This window comes from Cebus imitator, unplaced genomic scaffold, assembly GCF_001604975.1.
Source record: "Cebus imitator isolate Cc_AM_T3 unplaced genomic scaffold, Cebus_imitator-1.0 Scaffold538, whole genome shotgun sequence".
In the NCBI taxonomy this organism is placed as follows: domain Eukaryota; kingdom Metazoa; phylum Chordata; class Mammalia; order Primates; family Cebidae; genus Cebus; species Cebus imitator.
In genome coordinates, this window is record NW_016107853.1 from 871,415 (window position 1) to 888,676 (window position 17,262).

General features: G+C 55.1%; 1 protein-coding gene across 4 annotated transcripts in view; it reads right to left on the bottom strand.

Moving 5' to 3' along the window:
- The window catches only part of SLC5A10 (solute carrier family 5 member 10), a 71,677-nt gene extending 55,331 nt beyond the window's left edge, over window positions 1-16,346 (bottom strand). For 3 of the 4 annotated variants that reach the window (XM_037733566.1, XM_017514932.2, XM_037733564.1), the window contains exons 1-5: window positions 16,217-16,327; window positions 9,051-9,122; window positions 8,582-8,686; window positions 8,149-8,208; window positions 6,968-7,072 (exon numbers count right to left, since the gene is read on the bottom strand). In XM_037733566.1, the coding sequence (XP_037589494.1) occupies window positions 6,968-7,072; window positions 8,149-8,208; window positions 8,582-8,686; window positions 9,051-9,122; window positions 16,217-16,327 (453 nt within the window). Of the gene's footprint in view, window positions 1-6,967; window positions 7,073-8,148; window positions 8,209-8,581; window positions 8,687-9,050; window positions 9,123-16,216 lie in introns of all 4 variants that reach the window. The other variant, XM_037733567.1, reaches the window with a different exon arrangement.
- Between the last annotated feature and the right edge of the window lie 916 nt (window positions 16,347-17,262).

A 17,262-nucleotide genomic window follows, 5' to 3' on the forward strand; every position in this document is an offset into this window, starting at 1 on the left:
AGCAGGTATACAGCTGCCTGCAACTCCCGGGAAGCCCTGGTGAGGAATTCAGACATCACCAAGCCCTATCCAACCCCTCCCGCGGCCCAAGCTGTCTTTTCTGTGGGCCCAGGCAGGCTTCAGCCTGACAGATGCCAAGAGTCACACGGCCCTGGCTCTGTGTCCCTGGTGCGACATGTCCCAGCCACATGGCTTTGAGCCACTTCACGCCCTGAACCTCAGTGGCCCTGATCTGTGACGTGGGGAAGTGGGTATGGAGCACCTCCGTCCCTGCCCGGGCCCCACAGCCCCTCTACTGCCTCTCCCCAGCACCGGATGCTCCCTGGGACCGTCTGAGAGGGCCAGCTCTCCTCTCTGCCTCCTTCCCTGGTGACTCAGGAGCAACTGCACAATCTTTTTTTTTTTTTTTAGACAGAGCCTTGCCCTGTCACCCATGCTGGAGTGCAGTGGCATGATCTTGGCTCACTGCGCCCTCCATTCCCAGGTTCAAGCAATTCTCCTGCCTCAGCCTCCTGCGTAGCTGGGACTACAGGTGCATGCTACCATGCCCGGCTAATTTTGTATTTTGGTAGACATGGGGTTTCGTCATGTTGGCCAGGCTGGTCTCGAACTCCTGAGCTCAGGTGATCTGCTCACCTCAGCCTCCCAAAGTGCTGGGATTACAGGTGCGAGCCACTGCGCCTGGCCCAGAGTCTATTCCAACTCCTAGAAGGCACGGATGGGGAGGTTGAGGTCCAGAGAGCAGAGGAACTTGCCCATGGAGGCAAAACTCTGGAAACAAAATCAACAAGACTATACCAGGGAACACCACCCTCCTCCACCCAGGATGGGCCACTCCTGGGGCACAGGCCGAACCAGGGCCTCGGTCCAGGCCACCACCCACAGGCCAGAGCTGTGGTCCAGAGCTTCCCGTCTGCTCCTGTGATGTTGCCCCACACTCACCCTGCACACACTGTCCTTTCCACCTCGCTGCTCCCTCCTCCCCAAGCAGGACCCCCATGATTCCTCCCTTCATTTTGTACGCAGACACCCTTCTGGCCCTTCACATCCCTGGTCATCCCCCAGGAAGCCCTGCTGACTTGCCACCTTTGACAGGGGACAAATGTGCCTGTGTGCCACATGCCGCCCTGATGTCTTTCAGGTCTCCCCCAGGGCTCATGGCACCCTACCAGGTGGGTGTGATAATCCACTCCACTCCACAGTGTGGGGCACCTGGGCATGGAGAAGTGAAACGACTTTGTCACAGTCCCACCATCCTAAGTAGGCTCCAGGGACGCACGCTTCCTGCTGGCTGGCCTCATGGCAGGGGCCCTCCCAGACAGCGCACACTGTTGGCAGCAGGCCTCTCCCGTCCTGGCACTATCCAGCCACCACTGGGGTCTGGCAGGGGCGGGAGCCCAGCACGCAGGGAGGGAGCAAGGCTGAGAGGATGCGCGGGCCATGTGGTGCAGAATGAGGCTGATCTGGTGGGCTCCCAAGCTCCCCACCAGCATGAAGGAGTCTCACTCCCTCTCCCGGTCAATGGAAACTTCACTCCAGGGCGTGTCTGAGGCTGAAGGAGGTTGGGAACCGACCCTGGGGCTCCGGCTGCCCTGGCCTGGGCCTCTGCCCTGCCCCACTGGGCCACCTTCCCTCATGGAACTTCTATCTTCCATCCCCCCACTTTTTTTTTGAGACAGGGTCTCACTCTGTCGCCCAGGCTGGAGTGCAATAGGGCAATCTCAGCTCACTGCAACCTCTGCCTCCCGGGTTCAAGCAATTCTCCTGTCTCAGCCTCCTGAGTAGCCCATTACCGGCACCCGCCACCACACCCAGCTAATTTTTCTATTTTTAGTAAAGACTGGGTTTCACCATATTGGCCAGGCTGGTCTTGAACTGCTGACCTTTTGATCCGCCCACCTTGACCTCCCAAAGTGCTAGGATGACAGGCGTGAGCCACCGTGCCCGGCTGTATCCTCCATCCTTCGTGGACCAGCAGAGAAGCTGGGCTGGGCCCTGCACTGATACTAGGCATTGACAGTGATTCCTCCCAAATATTTTTGGTGTCCTCTGCCCCACAGCCTTGCCTATTTCCATGGAGGTCATCGCCATCCTCCAGGACTCCCTTTCTTTGCCACATTCCCTGCCTCTGACCCACCGGCCGCTGCTCTGGATTCCCTCTCCAAACACACACCCACTCGCCGAAACCTCTGCTGCCCCCACCCTGGGCCCGATCCTCTTGCAAACCCCTCACTGGTCCCTCCTGCATTCAGCTTGTGCAGAGGAAAACCTAGGGTTCTGCATTTCTGGTTTTTGTTTGTTTGCTTTGAGGCAGAGTTTCACTCTTGTCACCCAGGCTGGAGTGCAATGGCGCGATCTCAGCTCACTGCAACCTCTGTGTCCTGAGTTCAAGCAATTCTCCTGCCTCAGCCTCCTAAGTAGCTGGGACTACAGGCTCACGCCTCCACGCCCGGCTAATTTCTTGTATTTTTAGTAGAGATGGGGTTTCACCATGTTGGCCAGGCTGGTCTTGAACTCCTGACCTCAGGTGATCCGCCCGCCTCGGCCTCCCAAAGTGCTGGGATGACAGGCGTGAACTTCTGCATTTCTACCATTCCAGGAATAAGGTGCAGCCCCGCCTGGCAGAGGCCCTGCATGGCCCCCACTACCTCTCTGCTCTCGGTCATTGCTACCCCTCCACATCCCCATGCCCCAGCCCCACCAGCTTCCAGCTCTGGACCTGCCAAGCTCTCGCCCTGAGGCCGCTGCGAGGCTGGCATTTCCCCCCGAGACCGCTCTGTCTCCAGTGAGCCCGCTCCCTGCCCCGTCTCTCCATTCTCCTTCTCTGACCCCGCCCGTGTTTGCTGCTTTATATCACACTTCTACCACTTTTTATGATTTCCTTGGTCTGTTTCCTTACCTCTTCTGTCTAGAAAGCATCTGTGGGTATGGAGTGCTCACCCAGGGCCTGGCACACAGTAGGTGCGCCATAAGTAGGCGCTTTGCATAGGGCAGAGAGTGACAGCCCGGAGCCCGCAGGCCAAGCACAGTCCTGCCTTCCAGGATTGTCCGCAGCCACTTTCGGGCCCCAGAAGCAGAGTTGAGGAGTAAGGACAGAGACCGTGTGGCCTGTGAAGCTGAAACTATTTACTCTCTGACCCTTCACAGAAAAAAGGAGCTGAACCCTGGCATAGGTTCTCTCACCTAGACCCACGAGGCAGCCCTGGGAATGCACCGGTGAGCAAGGGCACCAGTGGAGCACATGCCAGCAGGCGTTCAGAGTCCACTGTGGGAGAGCGAGGAAGGGGGCTGGCCCACGGGGGCGGGGGTGAAGAGGGAGAGAGTGGAAAGGCTTGAGGGGTGTGAGGGAGCCACGTGGATATCCAGGCAGAAGGTTCCAGGGAGAGGCCATAGCAAGTGCAAAGGCCCTGAGGCAGGACCATGCCTGGTGTTCATGGAAGCACTCAGAGGCCAGTGTGGCTGGAGAGGGCGGGGGCACGGGGTGCGGGAGGGATGAGGTCAGTGAGAGTGCGAAGCAACTCCATGGAGGACCTTTACTGCAAGTGGCATGGGGCATCGTGCCCGGTCCTGCTATTTTCCAGAGGTTAATTGACTGACTAGAGCCTCACAATGATGGAGCTGGACATGGGTCCCCTCGTCTGAGGGTCAGGTTGGTGATTCTCCATGCCGTCATCGCAGGTCCTCCTGTGGGCCAGTGCCCTGCTTGAAGGGTGATAGCAGGCACCCTAAGATCTCTGTCCACACAGGCTGTGGCCGGGACGGGTACTGGACACACAGACACGTGAGGCATTCCCGGGGCTCAGCCCAGTGAGGTCGGGGCCTCTGGGGACTGGCAGGGCACGTGCGCTTCAAATGGCCAGGGTAGCCCCAGTCCTCTCACAGCCAAGCCCAGCAATGAGCGTGCCTCGAGCTTCGCCCTCTGCTTCACCCAGGCAGCCCAGCGTCGGTTCTGAAGCCCAGCCTTGATGTGAGTGGTGCTCCCTGTTTTATAGGTGGGTGAGCTGAATCACCCCATCACAAAGTGGAGTTTGAAGGGCCACGACCTGGGGGTTCCAGGGCAGCAGGGCCGAGGTTGGGCCTCTTGGTCAGAGGCACAGGCCTGGGTTCTGGCAGTGGCCTCAGCCTGGCTCACTGTGACCTGGGCCTCGGTTGCCTCATCTGTAAACTCGGAGGGCTGGACAAGATTGTCCCTAAGGCCCTCCCACCTCACTGAGCTCTTTCCTCTGCGTTTCTTTTCTTTTCTTTTTTCGGAGACTCGGCTCACTGTAACTTCCACCTCCCAGGTTCAAGCGATTCTCCTGCCTCAGCCTCCCGAGTAGCTGGGACTACGGGCGCCCACCACCACATTCTAATTTTCTGTTATTTTAGTAGAGATGGAGTTTCACTGTGTTGCGCAGGCTGGTCTTGAACTCCTGAGCTCAGGAAATCCACCCACCTCGGCCTCCCCAAGTGCTAGGATTATAGGCGTGAGCCACCGCACCTGCCCCCTCTGCCTTTCCAGAAGTCCCACCTAAGTCACCCACTTTCCGCCCTCTCCGAGTGTGAGGTATAACTCTACCGCAGAGAAGCGGGCAGGGGGAAGCAGGCTGAGAACCCTGTGCCCGTGACTCAGCCTCCCTCCCTCACTAGACCTTGCTGGGGCCTCTTCACAGGCCTGGCCTCCTCCTGTCTCTCTCCCCTCCAGTCCATCCTCTGGAAGTTTCCAGAGAGCACAAAGTATAAACACGACCATGTCGCTCTCCTGCTTAACCACCACCCCCTCCACCCTGGCCCCTTGGGCACTTCCGCCTCTAACCCTCTTCTCATCTCTCAGCGCAGGCCAGAGGCTGAAAACTGGCAGCTGACAGGCAAATGCGGCACCCGGGCCTGTTGTGTGTGAATGCTGGGGCTCGGCCTCTGGTTTGCCTTTGTCCCCACCACTACCTGTTTTTGTTTGTTTTTGAGACAGAGTTTTGCTCTTGTTGCCCAGGCTGTAGCACAATCTCAGCTCACCGCAACCTCCGCTTCCTGGGTTCTAGTGATTCTCCTGCCTCAGTCTCCCGATTAGCTGGGATTACAGGCACGTGCCATCATGCCCTACTAATTTTGTATTTTTAGTAGAGACGGGGTTTCTCCATGTTGGTCAAGCTGGTCTCGAACTCCTGACCTCAGGTGATCCACCCACCTCAGCCTCCCAAAGTGCTGGGATTACAGGGTGAGCCACCGCGCCTGGCCTACTGCCTGTGACTCACTCCTGGCTTCTCCCTACACTATTCTTTATCTGGTCCCCAGAAGTGTCTGACTTAGTGACCGCCAAAGTCTAGTCCTCCAGACCTGCCCACCCCCAGACGCATCCTGCCTCTTCCCAGCTCACTCCTTGTCATCTGCTCCCCTACCGCATCGACATCCCTGTCTCCCTCAGAGCCCAACTCAAAGGTACCCCCAGCACCCCGCCATGTCCTCTTCAGAGCTTCATGCCTGTCTGTTCCATGCATCCATCTACTCCTCACTGCAGTGCGAGCCCCTGACAGGCTGGGGCCAGTTCTTGTTTATTTCTGTATCCTGGCTTCCAGGGAGGTGACTGGCACGGGGGTGGGGTAGAGACCAAGAGATGCAGGAGAGGAAGGGAGAGTGTGAGCGAAAACTCTAAACTCAGCCTGATGGGCAGGCCAAGGCCAAGCCCCTCCGGACTCTAAAGGGCTCCCTGAGAAGGCAAACCTCCTATAGTGCTCCAAGGGCACCTGGCAAAGACGGCAGTACAGGGTTTGCTGCTGGCCACCCTTGAGACCTGCCCGCACGAAAGACGAGACACTCTGGGGAGCCCCTCGGAGTCACCCAGCAATGCCAGTGCAGATGGACGCCCCAGGAGAGGAGAGGACGGGTCAGATGCTGCGAGGGACCCCCATCGGGGCCCAGTGGAGGCTCTGGGTGGACATTCTCAGGACCCCATTCCCAGTAGCCCTGCCCACAGCTCCTGGCTGACCAGCAAGGCCTCTACCTCTCTGGCCTCTGTGCCTCCATTCCCTCCACTAAATCGATGCCTCTTCTTAGTCCCAGGGCTGTCTTAGTCCCAGAGCTGAATGAAGAGGGCCCCCGGGGGGCATTTGCCTCTACGGAGAAAGCCGGGCCTCACCGAACACTTCCCATCGACACAGCAGCCCTCACCAACCTCATGGGAGGTCTGCTGCCCTCCTTAAGGGGAGGAATCCCAGGTACACGGAGGCCTGGGGGCCTCAGGGGATAGCGTTGGTTTCCTCAGCCAGAATCAGGCAGCTCCAGGACCAAAGCCCCTTCAGAAGCCTGCGGCTGGACGAAGCTGGCTGCCCCCAGGGACTCGGAGTGAGTGCAGAAGGCCTGGTGTTGCCATGAGGTCACCAGGAGGGTTGGGACAAGCTCCTTCCCCTCCCTGGGCCTTGGTTTGCCTCTCTGTGAAGTCAGCGGCTTAGACAAGGCAAGCTCTATGCTTCCCCTGACCCTGACATTCAAGGTGTGCACCTGCTCTTAATATCCCAGTGGGACCTGCTGTTGATATGCTGGGCCCCCAAGGACAGGCGTCAGTGATGGAGCCCACCAGCCTTCATGTGAGAGGCAGGTGGGCTTGGTGCGGACCACATACGGCCAAGACCATGTGGGCTTTTGGCGCCGCCTAGTGGGAGGTCCTGGCTCACCGCAGTGCCGGCCCCAGGACTGACCTCAAACTGAGAACCATCCTAACACCCTGTGTCTAGAGCCAGAGGCAAAGCAGAGGTCACCAGGTTGTGCTCTGTCCCCGACCTGGGCTGGCTGCTGAGCCTACACCCCGGGGGCCCTGGACCACCTGCCAGAGTCACTGCATGACCCTGGGCAAGTCATTGTCCCTCTCTGGGCCTCAGTTTGCCCGGCTGTTAAACAAAGCAGAGATGGATGAGAAAATGTCAGGTCCGTTTGAGGAACCCATAGACTGGGGATGTTTCCATGCTGTGCTGGCAGGAAGCAGGGGGCAGCTTACCGATATCTTGGTGAAGACAGACATTAGCAGCGACAGGACTGACAGGTACACGCGGATCCGCTGGCCTCCGTAGCGCTTCTGAATGTACTCAGGTAAGGTGACGATCTGGGGAGGCACATGGTAGGGGATAATCATCCCTCAGACAATGCCCAGCGCTCCAGGCAGGGCCCGCCTCAATCACCTCTCTTTTCGAGCCTCTCAAGGGCAAGGCCCAGGCACTGACCCTTGACAGCCCCAGCACCCGGCCTGGAATCCCAGGTCGCTCTGCTGCATCCTGAGGGTGTCAGGGGAGAGGCATGCTGAGATCCCAAGACTGGCTCTTTAGGGCTGAGATGGAATGGATCGGGGGGCCGTGACTGGGGACAGAGGGACAAGTTTAGAGGATGTTATGACAAATCCAGATGCGCTATGATGAGGCAGGATGAGGGAGGTGGCTGAGAAGGACAGAGCTGAGGACAGGCTGAGAGACAGCCAGGAAGTGGAGTTGACTGGACTTAGTGTCTGCATGGCCAGGGCTGAAGGAGTGAGCAGAATCAAGAATGGTGCAGCCAGGTGTGCGGTCCAGGTGTACAGCCCAGGTGTGAGGCCCAGGTGTGCGGCCCAGGTGTGCGGCCCAGGTGTGAGGCCCAGGTGTGTGGCCCAGGTGTGCGATCCAGGTGTGAGGCCCAGGTGTGGGGCCCAGGTGTGCGGTCCAGGTGTGCGGTCCAGGTGTGCGGCCCAGGTGTGAGGCCCAGGTGTGAGGCCCAGGTGTGCGGCCCAGGTGTGCAGTCCAGGTGTGTGGCCCAGGTGTGCAATCCAGGTGTGAGGCCCAGGTGTGCGGTCCAGGTGTGTGGCCCAGGTGTGTGGCCCAGGTGTGTGGCCCAGGTGTAAGGCCCAGGTATGCAGTCCAGGTGTGAGGCTCAGGTGTGCGGCCCAGGTGTGCAGCCTCTGTGCCCAGCTGGATGGGACATTATTCCAGAGATGCAGCACGCAGGGCAGTGGAAACCAGCCAAGAAGACACCCAGACTAAGGTCCTTGGGGACCTGCCTTAACAGGTTGATAGAAATGTTAGTTGGGCTAACAGCAAGCCCAGGCCTGGGAGTTCACCACTCCTGATGTGAGGCCACAGTGATCCTGCCCGTTACTACCACCAACTTATACAGGCCCAGTGCCCCGGCTGGATGCCCCATGAGTAGACTCACTTCCGAGGAGATGTAGATGGGTACGAACACCCACGCCAGCGCCAGCAGCACGTACGTGGCCTGTTGGGACAGAGGCAGGTGTGGACTGCAGGCGCAGCACCTACAGCTCTGCTGCAGACACACAGCAGGCGTGGCTGGGACAAGCCATCTGGAGGCTGGCTTCCCCCAGCCCCTCCTGACTTGCCATGAGACCCTGGCTGGCTCCTTCCCCTCTCTAGGCCTGGGGCAAGGCCCACAGCTCCCTGCCAGTCATGCCATCCAGCACCTTGGTATTCTGAAGACACGATTTGGCCCAGGAACAGCACTGCACAGAGCCCACCTGGACATCGGCTAACACCAGCCGCTGGGAGCTGCCCCCCTCCAGGGCTGGTCATGGTGACCCCGCACCCTGTGCCCCAGCCCTCCCACAGGCTGCCTGTCCTCCAGGGCTCACATTCCACTCAAAGCCTGCCACGGCCACACCTCCTGCAGCTCCTGAGCCCGCCAGTCCAATGAAGAGGCCAGAGCCCTCGCTGCTGGCGAAGAGAGAGGCTCCGATCTGGAGGAGAGAAAGGGAAACGCATCAGCACAGGCTCACTGTGCCGGCCTAACAGCTTCTCCATCCTCACAAACCTAAGCAGGGTCCTAGCCCCACTTCACGGATGAGGAGCCCAGAGTGTGAGTTCTACCCATGACTAGCTGCACAGCCAAGGAGCGGATGTAAGTTTCAGACTCCAAAGCCCCTGCCCTTTACACTATTTCCAGCAGCTCAGCCCCACGCCCCTCACTTGGGGACCTCCTGCCAGCCTCTGGCCTTCTCCATTGAATTGGACTGGCTCAGAGATGTACATGCCAGCCAACCTGGGTGTAAGACACAGCCCCATGGACAAAGGAGGGGGTGTGAGAAGTCAGGGCGCACTCACCGGCCACCATGTCATGTCCCGGCCTGCCAAGAAGTATCCATTCACCGTGTTCCTGCTGGCCCGACAAGAGGACTGCGAGGACAGAAAGAAGAGGAAGGAGTTGGAGGCTGTGCACTGCTGGGGGGAGTGCAGAACGGGGCTGCTGCAGAAACGGCGTAGCAGCTCCTCAAAAGGTTAAGCATAGAATCACCATATGACTCAGAAGTTCCACTCCTAGGTATATACCCAAAAGCACTGAGAACGCACCTCCACTCAAAAACCTGGACAGGAATGTTCATAGCAGCATCTTTCATAATAGCCAAAAGGGAAAACAACTCACATTTTCATTGACTGATGAATAAACAAAATGCGGTATAGCCTATTTAAAGGAATATTTTTCAGTCTTCAAAACAAATGGAGTTCTGTTGGGTGCAGTAGCCCATGCCTGTAATCCCAGCACTTTGGGAGGCTGAGGCAAGCGGGTCACTTGAGCCTAGGAGTTCAAGACCAGACTGGGCAATATAGTGAGACCCCATGTCTACAAAAAAGACAAAAATTTGCAGGGTGTGGTGGCACACGCCTGTGGTCCCAGCTACTTAGGAGACTGACGTGGGAGAATCACTTGAGCCCAAGAGGTGGACGCTGTGGTGAGCAGTGATTGTGCCACTGCACTCCAGCCTGGGCAACAGTGAAATCCTGTGGCAAATAAAAATAACGAATATCTTGGGAATGAAGCTCTGAGGCATGCCCAGCTTGGATGGACCTTGACAATATGATGCTTCATGAACAGAGACAAACACCAAAGGCCACGACTTGTATGATTCTGTTTATGTGAAATGTCCAGAACAGGCAAATGTATAGAGCTAGGAAGCAGATGAGCGGTTGCCAGCGGCTGGGGAGCAGGAAGAGCAGTGCTGGACTGCTGATGGGGACAGGTGTCCATTTGGAGTGATGAAAATGTTTTGGAGCTAACTACAGGTAATGGTTGCGCAGCGTTGCAAATGTACAAAAGGCCATGAAGTGCACTTTAAAATGGTTAAAATGGGTCGGTCGCGGTGGCTGTAATCCCAGCACTTTGGGAGGCCGAGGCGGGTGGATCACGAGGTCAAGAGATCGAGACCATCCTGGTCAACATGGTGAAACCCCGTCTCTACTAAAAATACAAAAAAAAAAAACATTAGCTGGGCATGGTGGCGCGTGCCTGTAATCCCAGCTACTGAGGAGGTTGAGGCAGGAGAATTGCCTGAACCCAGGAGGCGGAGGTTGTGGTGAGCCAAGATCGCGCCATTGCACTCCAGCCTGGGTAACAAGAGTGAAACTCCGTCTCAAAAAAAAATAAAAAAATAAAATAAATAAAATAAAATGGTTAAAATGATGAGTTGTGTATTATGTAAATTTTATCTCAATTTTTATAAAAAGAACAGATGCAGTCAGTTCCTCGCCCACGTATTCCCACTTGCCTTTTGTTTAGGGGGAGGATAGAATTTTGTCCTCCGGGTAGATGAATAAAAAATCTGCAATCGATATGTCTGGAGGAAAATCCTGTCCTCTCTGCTTCCCGGCTGTGTTACCTTAGGCAAGTTACTAAATGCGTATGCCTTGGTTCCTTCCTCTGTAACGTGGTCCTAAGAAGTTCTTCCTTCATGAGGTTTTTTTGTTTTGTTTTTTGTCTTTTCTGAGAAGGAGTCTCACTCTGTTGCCCAGGCTGGAGTGCAGTGGCGCAATCTTGGCTCACCGCAACCTCCGCTTCCCAGGTTCAAACAATTCTCCTGCCTCAGCCTCCCAAGTAGCTGGGACTACAGGCGCATGCCACCACACCCAGCTAATTTTTTGTATTTTTAGTACAGACAGGGGTTTCACTGTGTTAGCCAGGATGGTCTCGATCTTCTGACCTCGTGATCCGCCCTCCTCAGCCTCCCAAAGTGCTGGGATTACAAGTGTGAGCCATTGCGCCCAGCCTCAATGAGTTTTGCTTTGTTTTGTGTTTTGAGACAGACTTACTCCATCACCCAGGCTGGATTGCAGTGACAGAATCTCAGCTCACTGCAACCTCCGCCTCCTGGGTTCAAGCAATTCTCCTCTCTCAGCTTCTCGAGTAGCTGGGATTACAGGCCCCAGCCACCACACCTGGCTAATTTTTTGTGTTTTTAGTAGAGACAGGTTTAGTTGTGTTGGCCAGACTGATCTCTAATTCCTGACCTCAAGTGATCTGCCTGCCTAGGCTTCCCAACCCTCACAGGGTTTTTATGAGCTTTAATGAGCTAATACATGTAACATGCTGAGAATGCTGCCTGGCATCTGGCAAGTGTTTGATAAGAGTCAGTGAGTATGTGGATTTTTCAAGCCCCCCCTTAGTGCTATTTGGATGGGAGAAATTGAGGTTAAATCAGCCGGGCGTGGCTGGGCGTGGTGTCTCACGCCTGTAATCCAAGCACTTTGGAGGCCAAAGCAGGCAGATCACCTGAGGTTGGGAGTTCAAGACCAGCCTGACCAACATGGTGAAACCTCGTCTTTATAAAAATAAAGAAAGAAAGAAAGAAAGAAAAAAAAAATCAGCCAGGCGTGGTGGCTCATGCCTATAATCCCAACACTTTGGGAGGCCAAGGAAGGAGGGTTGCTTGAAGCCAGACATTCAGGACCAGTCTGGGCAACATAGAGGGACTCTGTCTCTATAAAAAGTTTTTAAAAAATTTAAAATTTAAAAATAAATTTTAAAAATGAAAAAAATAATTGCAGTTCTTGCCATAAAATATAAAATTTAAAAATCTTTTAAAAATGAAAAAGTTTAAAATTAGCTGGGTGTGGTGGTGCATGCTTGTAATCCCATCTACTCAAGAGGCTGAGGTGGGAGGATCACTCTAGCCCAGGAAGTTGAGGCTGCAGTGAGCCGAGATGGCACCACTGCCCTCCAGCCTGGGCTGCAGAGCAAGACTTTGTCTCAAGAAAAAAAAAAAGAAAAGAAAAGAAAACAGAAGAATTTGAAAAGAGGGGCACAGGACAGGTATTTAGATATAGATTTTGTATTTCTTTTCAGAACATACATAAGGCTGGATCACAAAATATACCCATCAATACGCAGGTCTCTTTCTTCCCGACTTTAATTGCCCTGCCCTATACACAACATGATTAGAGTTAATTGTATGGACTCATCATTCAAGGATTTATTTACCTATTTATTATTATTATTTTTTTTTGAGACAAGGTCTCATTATGTGGTCCAGGCTGGTCTTGAACTCCTGGGCTCATGTGATCTCCCTGCCTCAGCCTCCTGAGAAGCAGAAACCACCTGAACAACACCACACCCAGCTTCAGAGCTTCTGATGTGGCTCCTGCCTGTTTCTCTCCAGCTCCACCTCCCGCCACTTTCTCTTTGTGTGCTGTGATCTTGCTGTGCTAAATGCAGCATAGTCTGAAGGCTCACAGTCTCGGCGGGGATGGCCATGTCCAGATGTGTACTCTGTGCACTGCACAACTCCAGAGCATCTCTGATTACAGCCCATGCTTTTTCCTTCTCATCTTTCAAGCCTATAGTGGGCATTGCCATTTGCCTTCTTATATCCATTTCCCTTCCTAAAGGGGCCTCACCTTTCCCAGAAATTGGTTTGTGTGGTCCTGACACAATCTCTGATTCTGGGGACCCGAAGACATCTAAGCTGCAGAGTCTATCACATTCCTTCGCTGTGGTGCCTGGTTCAGGGACAGCCACTCACTTAAGAGGGTGCAGTCGGAGCGCAGCTGGGATTGTATTCTGGCCACCTTGGGGGTGAGCAAAAAAGGTGGGGCTCTGGGGGCTGCTGGCAGTTTCTGGGGGCCACATATACCCATTTAAGGCTCCCTGAGGGTCCCATATGCCAGAGTTGGCTTCAACTGCTTGACCTGTGTGGAGTTCTTAGTCCTCGAAACTGCTCTATAAAGTAGATGCCATGTTACCAGTGAGGAAACTGATGGTCTCAGAGGTGAAAACACACCCATCTAGTAATCCAAACACACCCTGGATTTTAACTCAGGCTCAATCACTGGGCCGGTCATTTCACCTCAGGACATGAGGGGAACTGGGCTTAGGACAGAGCTACACATGGATGGAAGCTGAGAGAACCACAGTGAGGCATAGCTGTATCCTTAATAATGCTGTGAATCCCTGGATCATACTGCACCTGAAGCCCTTTCTATTGCTGGACACAATTACATTGCCTGTGTTCATTTTTTTTTGGAGACGGAGTTTCGCTCTTGTTGTCCAGGCTGAAGTGCAATGGCAGGATCTCGGCTCACTACAACCTCTACCTCCCAGGTTCAAGCGATTCTCCTGCCTCAGCCTCCCGAGATGCTGGGATTAGAGGCGTGCACCACCACAACTGGCTAATTTTTGTATTATTAGTAGAGATGGGGTTTCACCACATTGGCCAGGCTGGTCTCAAATGCCTGACCTCAGGTGATCCACCTGCCTCAGCCTCCCGAAGTGTGGGGATTACAGGTGTGAGCCACTGTGCCTGGCTCATTTCCTGTATTTTTTTTGAAACAGAGTTTCACTCTTGTTGCCCAGGCTGGAGTGCAGTGGTGCGATCTTGGCTTACCTCAACCTCCACCTCCTGGGTTCAAGCGATTCTCCTGCAGCCTCCCAAGTGGCTGGGATTACAGGCATAAGCCACCACACCCTGCTGATTTTTATATTTTTAGTAGAGACGGCCATGTTGGCCAGGCTGGTCTCCAACTCTCGACCTCAGCTGATCCAACCACCTGAGCCTCCCAAAGTGCTGGGATTACAGGCGTGAGCCACTGTGCCCAGCCTCATTTGCTGTATTAGAGCTCATTTGAAAGTGGTTTTCTGTCACTTGTTAACAGATACCTTAATGAATGCAAAGGCTCAGCTCAAAGTCGCCTCCTCTGGGAACATCTCTTCCTTAAAGGCCCTCCCCTCGACTCTCCCAGGCCCACCATCTAAACATCTTGGCAGAGCCGCACCTGCCCGGCTTGCTCTGCCTGATTCTCCCTATGGGATGCAGCTCCAGCATCCTCCCTGTCTGGTTCTGATCTTTTCTGGATGTGCTCACTGCTCTCTGGCCAGCTGCTCCCAGCTAACCCACCCTGGCCTGCTTGGAGGGACAGGGCAGAACCCCCACAGCCCTACTGCCCGGGGCATCAGCCTGCAAACAGCAAGGCTGAGCTGGGAGAGGTGGGTCACAGGCAACAAGGGCTGGCGGCCCAAGTTACTGGGCTACTAAGAGCCTGGCATCAGCTGCCCAGAACATCTTTCTTTTTCTTTTGAGACAGAGTATTGTCCAAGCTGGAGTGCAATGGCACCATCTCAGCTCACGGCAACCCCCGCCTCCCGGGCTCAAGCAATTCTCCTGTCTCAGCCTCCCGAGTAGCTGGAATTACATGCACACACCACCATGCCTGGTCAATTTTTGTATTTTTAGTAAAGATGGGGTTTCACCATGTTGGCCAGGCTGGTCTCGAACTCCTGACCTCAGGTGATCCACCAGCCTCAGCCTCCCAAAGTGCTGGGATTACAGGCGTGAGCCACCACATCCGGCCCAGAGCATCTTTCTTAGATGTGCACTTCCAACTAAATCCCACCCTGTGCTAGCCAGGACAGCTTTGTCTCCCCTCCTGTTTCCCTCTTCAGAGCTTGTCTGGCTCTTACCTCCTCTCATGCAGAAAGCCTCCGCTGCCTGTTCTATCCCATGTGGGAACCTCCTCCTCTGAATTCTAGCCACCAACTCTCACAGGAATATAGCACATTGCAGTTTATAACAGACTTTCACTTCCATTGGCCCCTTGCTCCTTGGAACAGCCCTGAGACGCGGGCTGCACAGAAACCTGCATTGCGTGTTTGAGGAAACCGAAGCCCACAGAGGCTGAGTGACTTTACTTAGGTACGCAGAGCAGAGCCAAGACTAGAGGTCAGCTTCACTGGTGGCCAGCACTGGGCTACTTGCGAGTTAATATTTACTCACATACAGGCTGAGGAGCCCTTATCCGAAATACTCGGAACCAGAAACGTTTTGGGCTTCGAATTCTTTCAGACCTGGGGATATTTGCAGAATACCTGCCAGTTGAGCATCCTCGATCCAGAAATCCTGAATCTGAGATGCTCCAGTGAGCATTTCCTTGGAGTATCATGTTGGTGTTCAAAATGTTTCAGATTTTTAAAATTCAACCTGTAATAATTAATTTTAACTACTGTGGCTTCTACCATTATAACCACCACTGCCACAACCACCGCCACCGCTACCTCCGTAGAGCTAATGGCAGCAGCAAGGCCTGGTCCCATGTGGGCCTCCTGATGGGAGATCTCACCCCAGGTAGGTGGTGTCTCCATGTCACTGATCAAAACACCAAGGCCCAGAAAGCTGAGGGGATGTGACCAGTCTCCTGTTTGCCAGGCCTTCGGGCTTAGGCCAGGGGTAACGGAAGATAAGAAGGGGCACTCATTCTTCCCAGGGCTCAGGGACTCTGGCCTGGGGACCTCTGGGGCCAAGGAAGTGTAGCGCAACCTCCCCAAGTGCTAAGCATGGAGCAGGTGGCCTGGACCAGGCTGTGTCCACCTTCCCTCAGAAAGGCCTCCATGATCGACCCAAGGAGAGCCCTCCCCTCACTGCAGGGCCACAACCTCGGCTTCTCCATCTGCACACAGGACGGCCCGTCCCCAGGGACACCGTTGCCCCTGGAATCTGTGCATGGGATCAGATCACTTTTCACTTCTCACTCTTATCAAGGGAGAAAGAGCCAGCTTAGGATCTAGGGCTAGGCCACAGGACATGAATCCCCAGGGAGCTTGTTAAAAATCAAGGTCCCCAGCTCCGGGCCCTCCCTGCCTCCAGATTCTGATCCAGAAGCTCTGAGGTGCAGCCAGGGAACCCCTGGGAGCCTACTGCTCGGGCAGACGGGAGACACTTACACCGTGGAGACTGGGACCAGGAGGCTGATGGGCCAAGCCCAGGGACTCCAGCTGGGCAGCAGCATGAAAGCCCAGTTACTTGTTAGAGAGACCTTCCTCCTCCTCACTTTGCCATTACCCAAAGAGAGAAAGGGCTTGGTCAAAGTCTCCAAGCAAATCTACCCCAGGCCGGGAGGAGGACCACAGTGGGACCACTGCTGACACCACAGGGACATGCTGAACCCCGGTTCCCACCATAAGCACCCACCCTGAGAGCCCAATTGGCCTCCCCGACAGTTCCCCTTACCCATATGCCCACGGCCACATTCAGAGCAAAATACACGGTGATGACGATGATGTCAGCCACGCTCAGCTGCGTCCCGGGAGCGTGGAGGTCGCTGGTGGCGTTGGCGGCCATGGCTGTCCTGCCGCAAGCACCAGGTCCGAGCCAGAGGGACTGAGGGGCAAACCAGGTCAGAAAGGGCTTCCTGGCAGGGAACTAATTGATCATTAAACCGAGCGGGACAGTGGCATCTCCAGCCCACGATGTGGCTGCATGCAGGGCAGCTTCATCACGGTGTAGCTCGTCTTCCTCACCCCGTGGTGGGGAGCAGATCGCAGAGTACAGAAGTCAGGGAAGCTAGGAAAAGCCAGTGGGAGGAGGAGAGGAGGGAGCCTCCTTGAACTTGGAGGGGACTTGGGGGAAATTAACTGCATTTAGTGGACCGAGAGGCAACCTGAATAGTCCCAGAAAGGCTGGGTTGCTTAATGGGTGGCTTCACCTATATCTAATTTGTATAAGAAGCATAGAGCATTGGGATGAACGCCTCACTGCTGAAGACACAGCCGTGGAGGGCAGCCGTGTTCTCCCTTGGCCACCGGGCAGTGAGTGGACGGAGCACGTCTTGGGAGGGTGACTCCTGCATATGTTTCACTTCCAGCCATGACAGCCCAGGCTCAGAGACAGCTCCATGTTGGACAATACAGTCCTGCTGCCAACGTTTCTGCTTTTTTTCAGACCAGTGAAACAGTCCCAAGCCCCTCAACTTGACCAACTGTTCGGCACCCCGCCCCCAAGGTCTGCCTGGGACCACAGAGGGACCCAAGATCTGTCAAACACCAAGGACCGTACATGGCTGTTCTGCCCATGATCCCATTTCATGCTTACAGCCGCCACGCCAAGTAGGCAATGTCTCATTCGAGTCTAGGAAATGGCCATCTGCCTTTACACAGCCAGTGAAAGGGCAGAGCAGGATTCAATGCAGAAGTGGCCCCACCGTCGCCACCGCAGTGACAGTTCCATTTGGATTCCATCGGTGGGAAGCTCCCTCACTCATTCTATCAGTGTACACA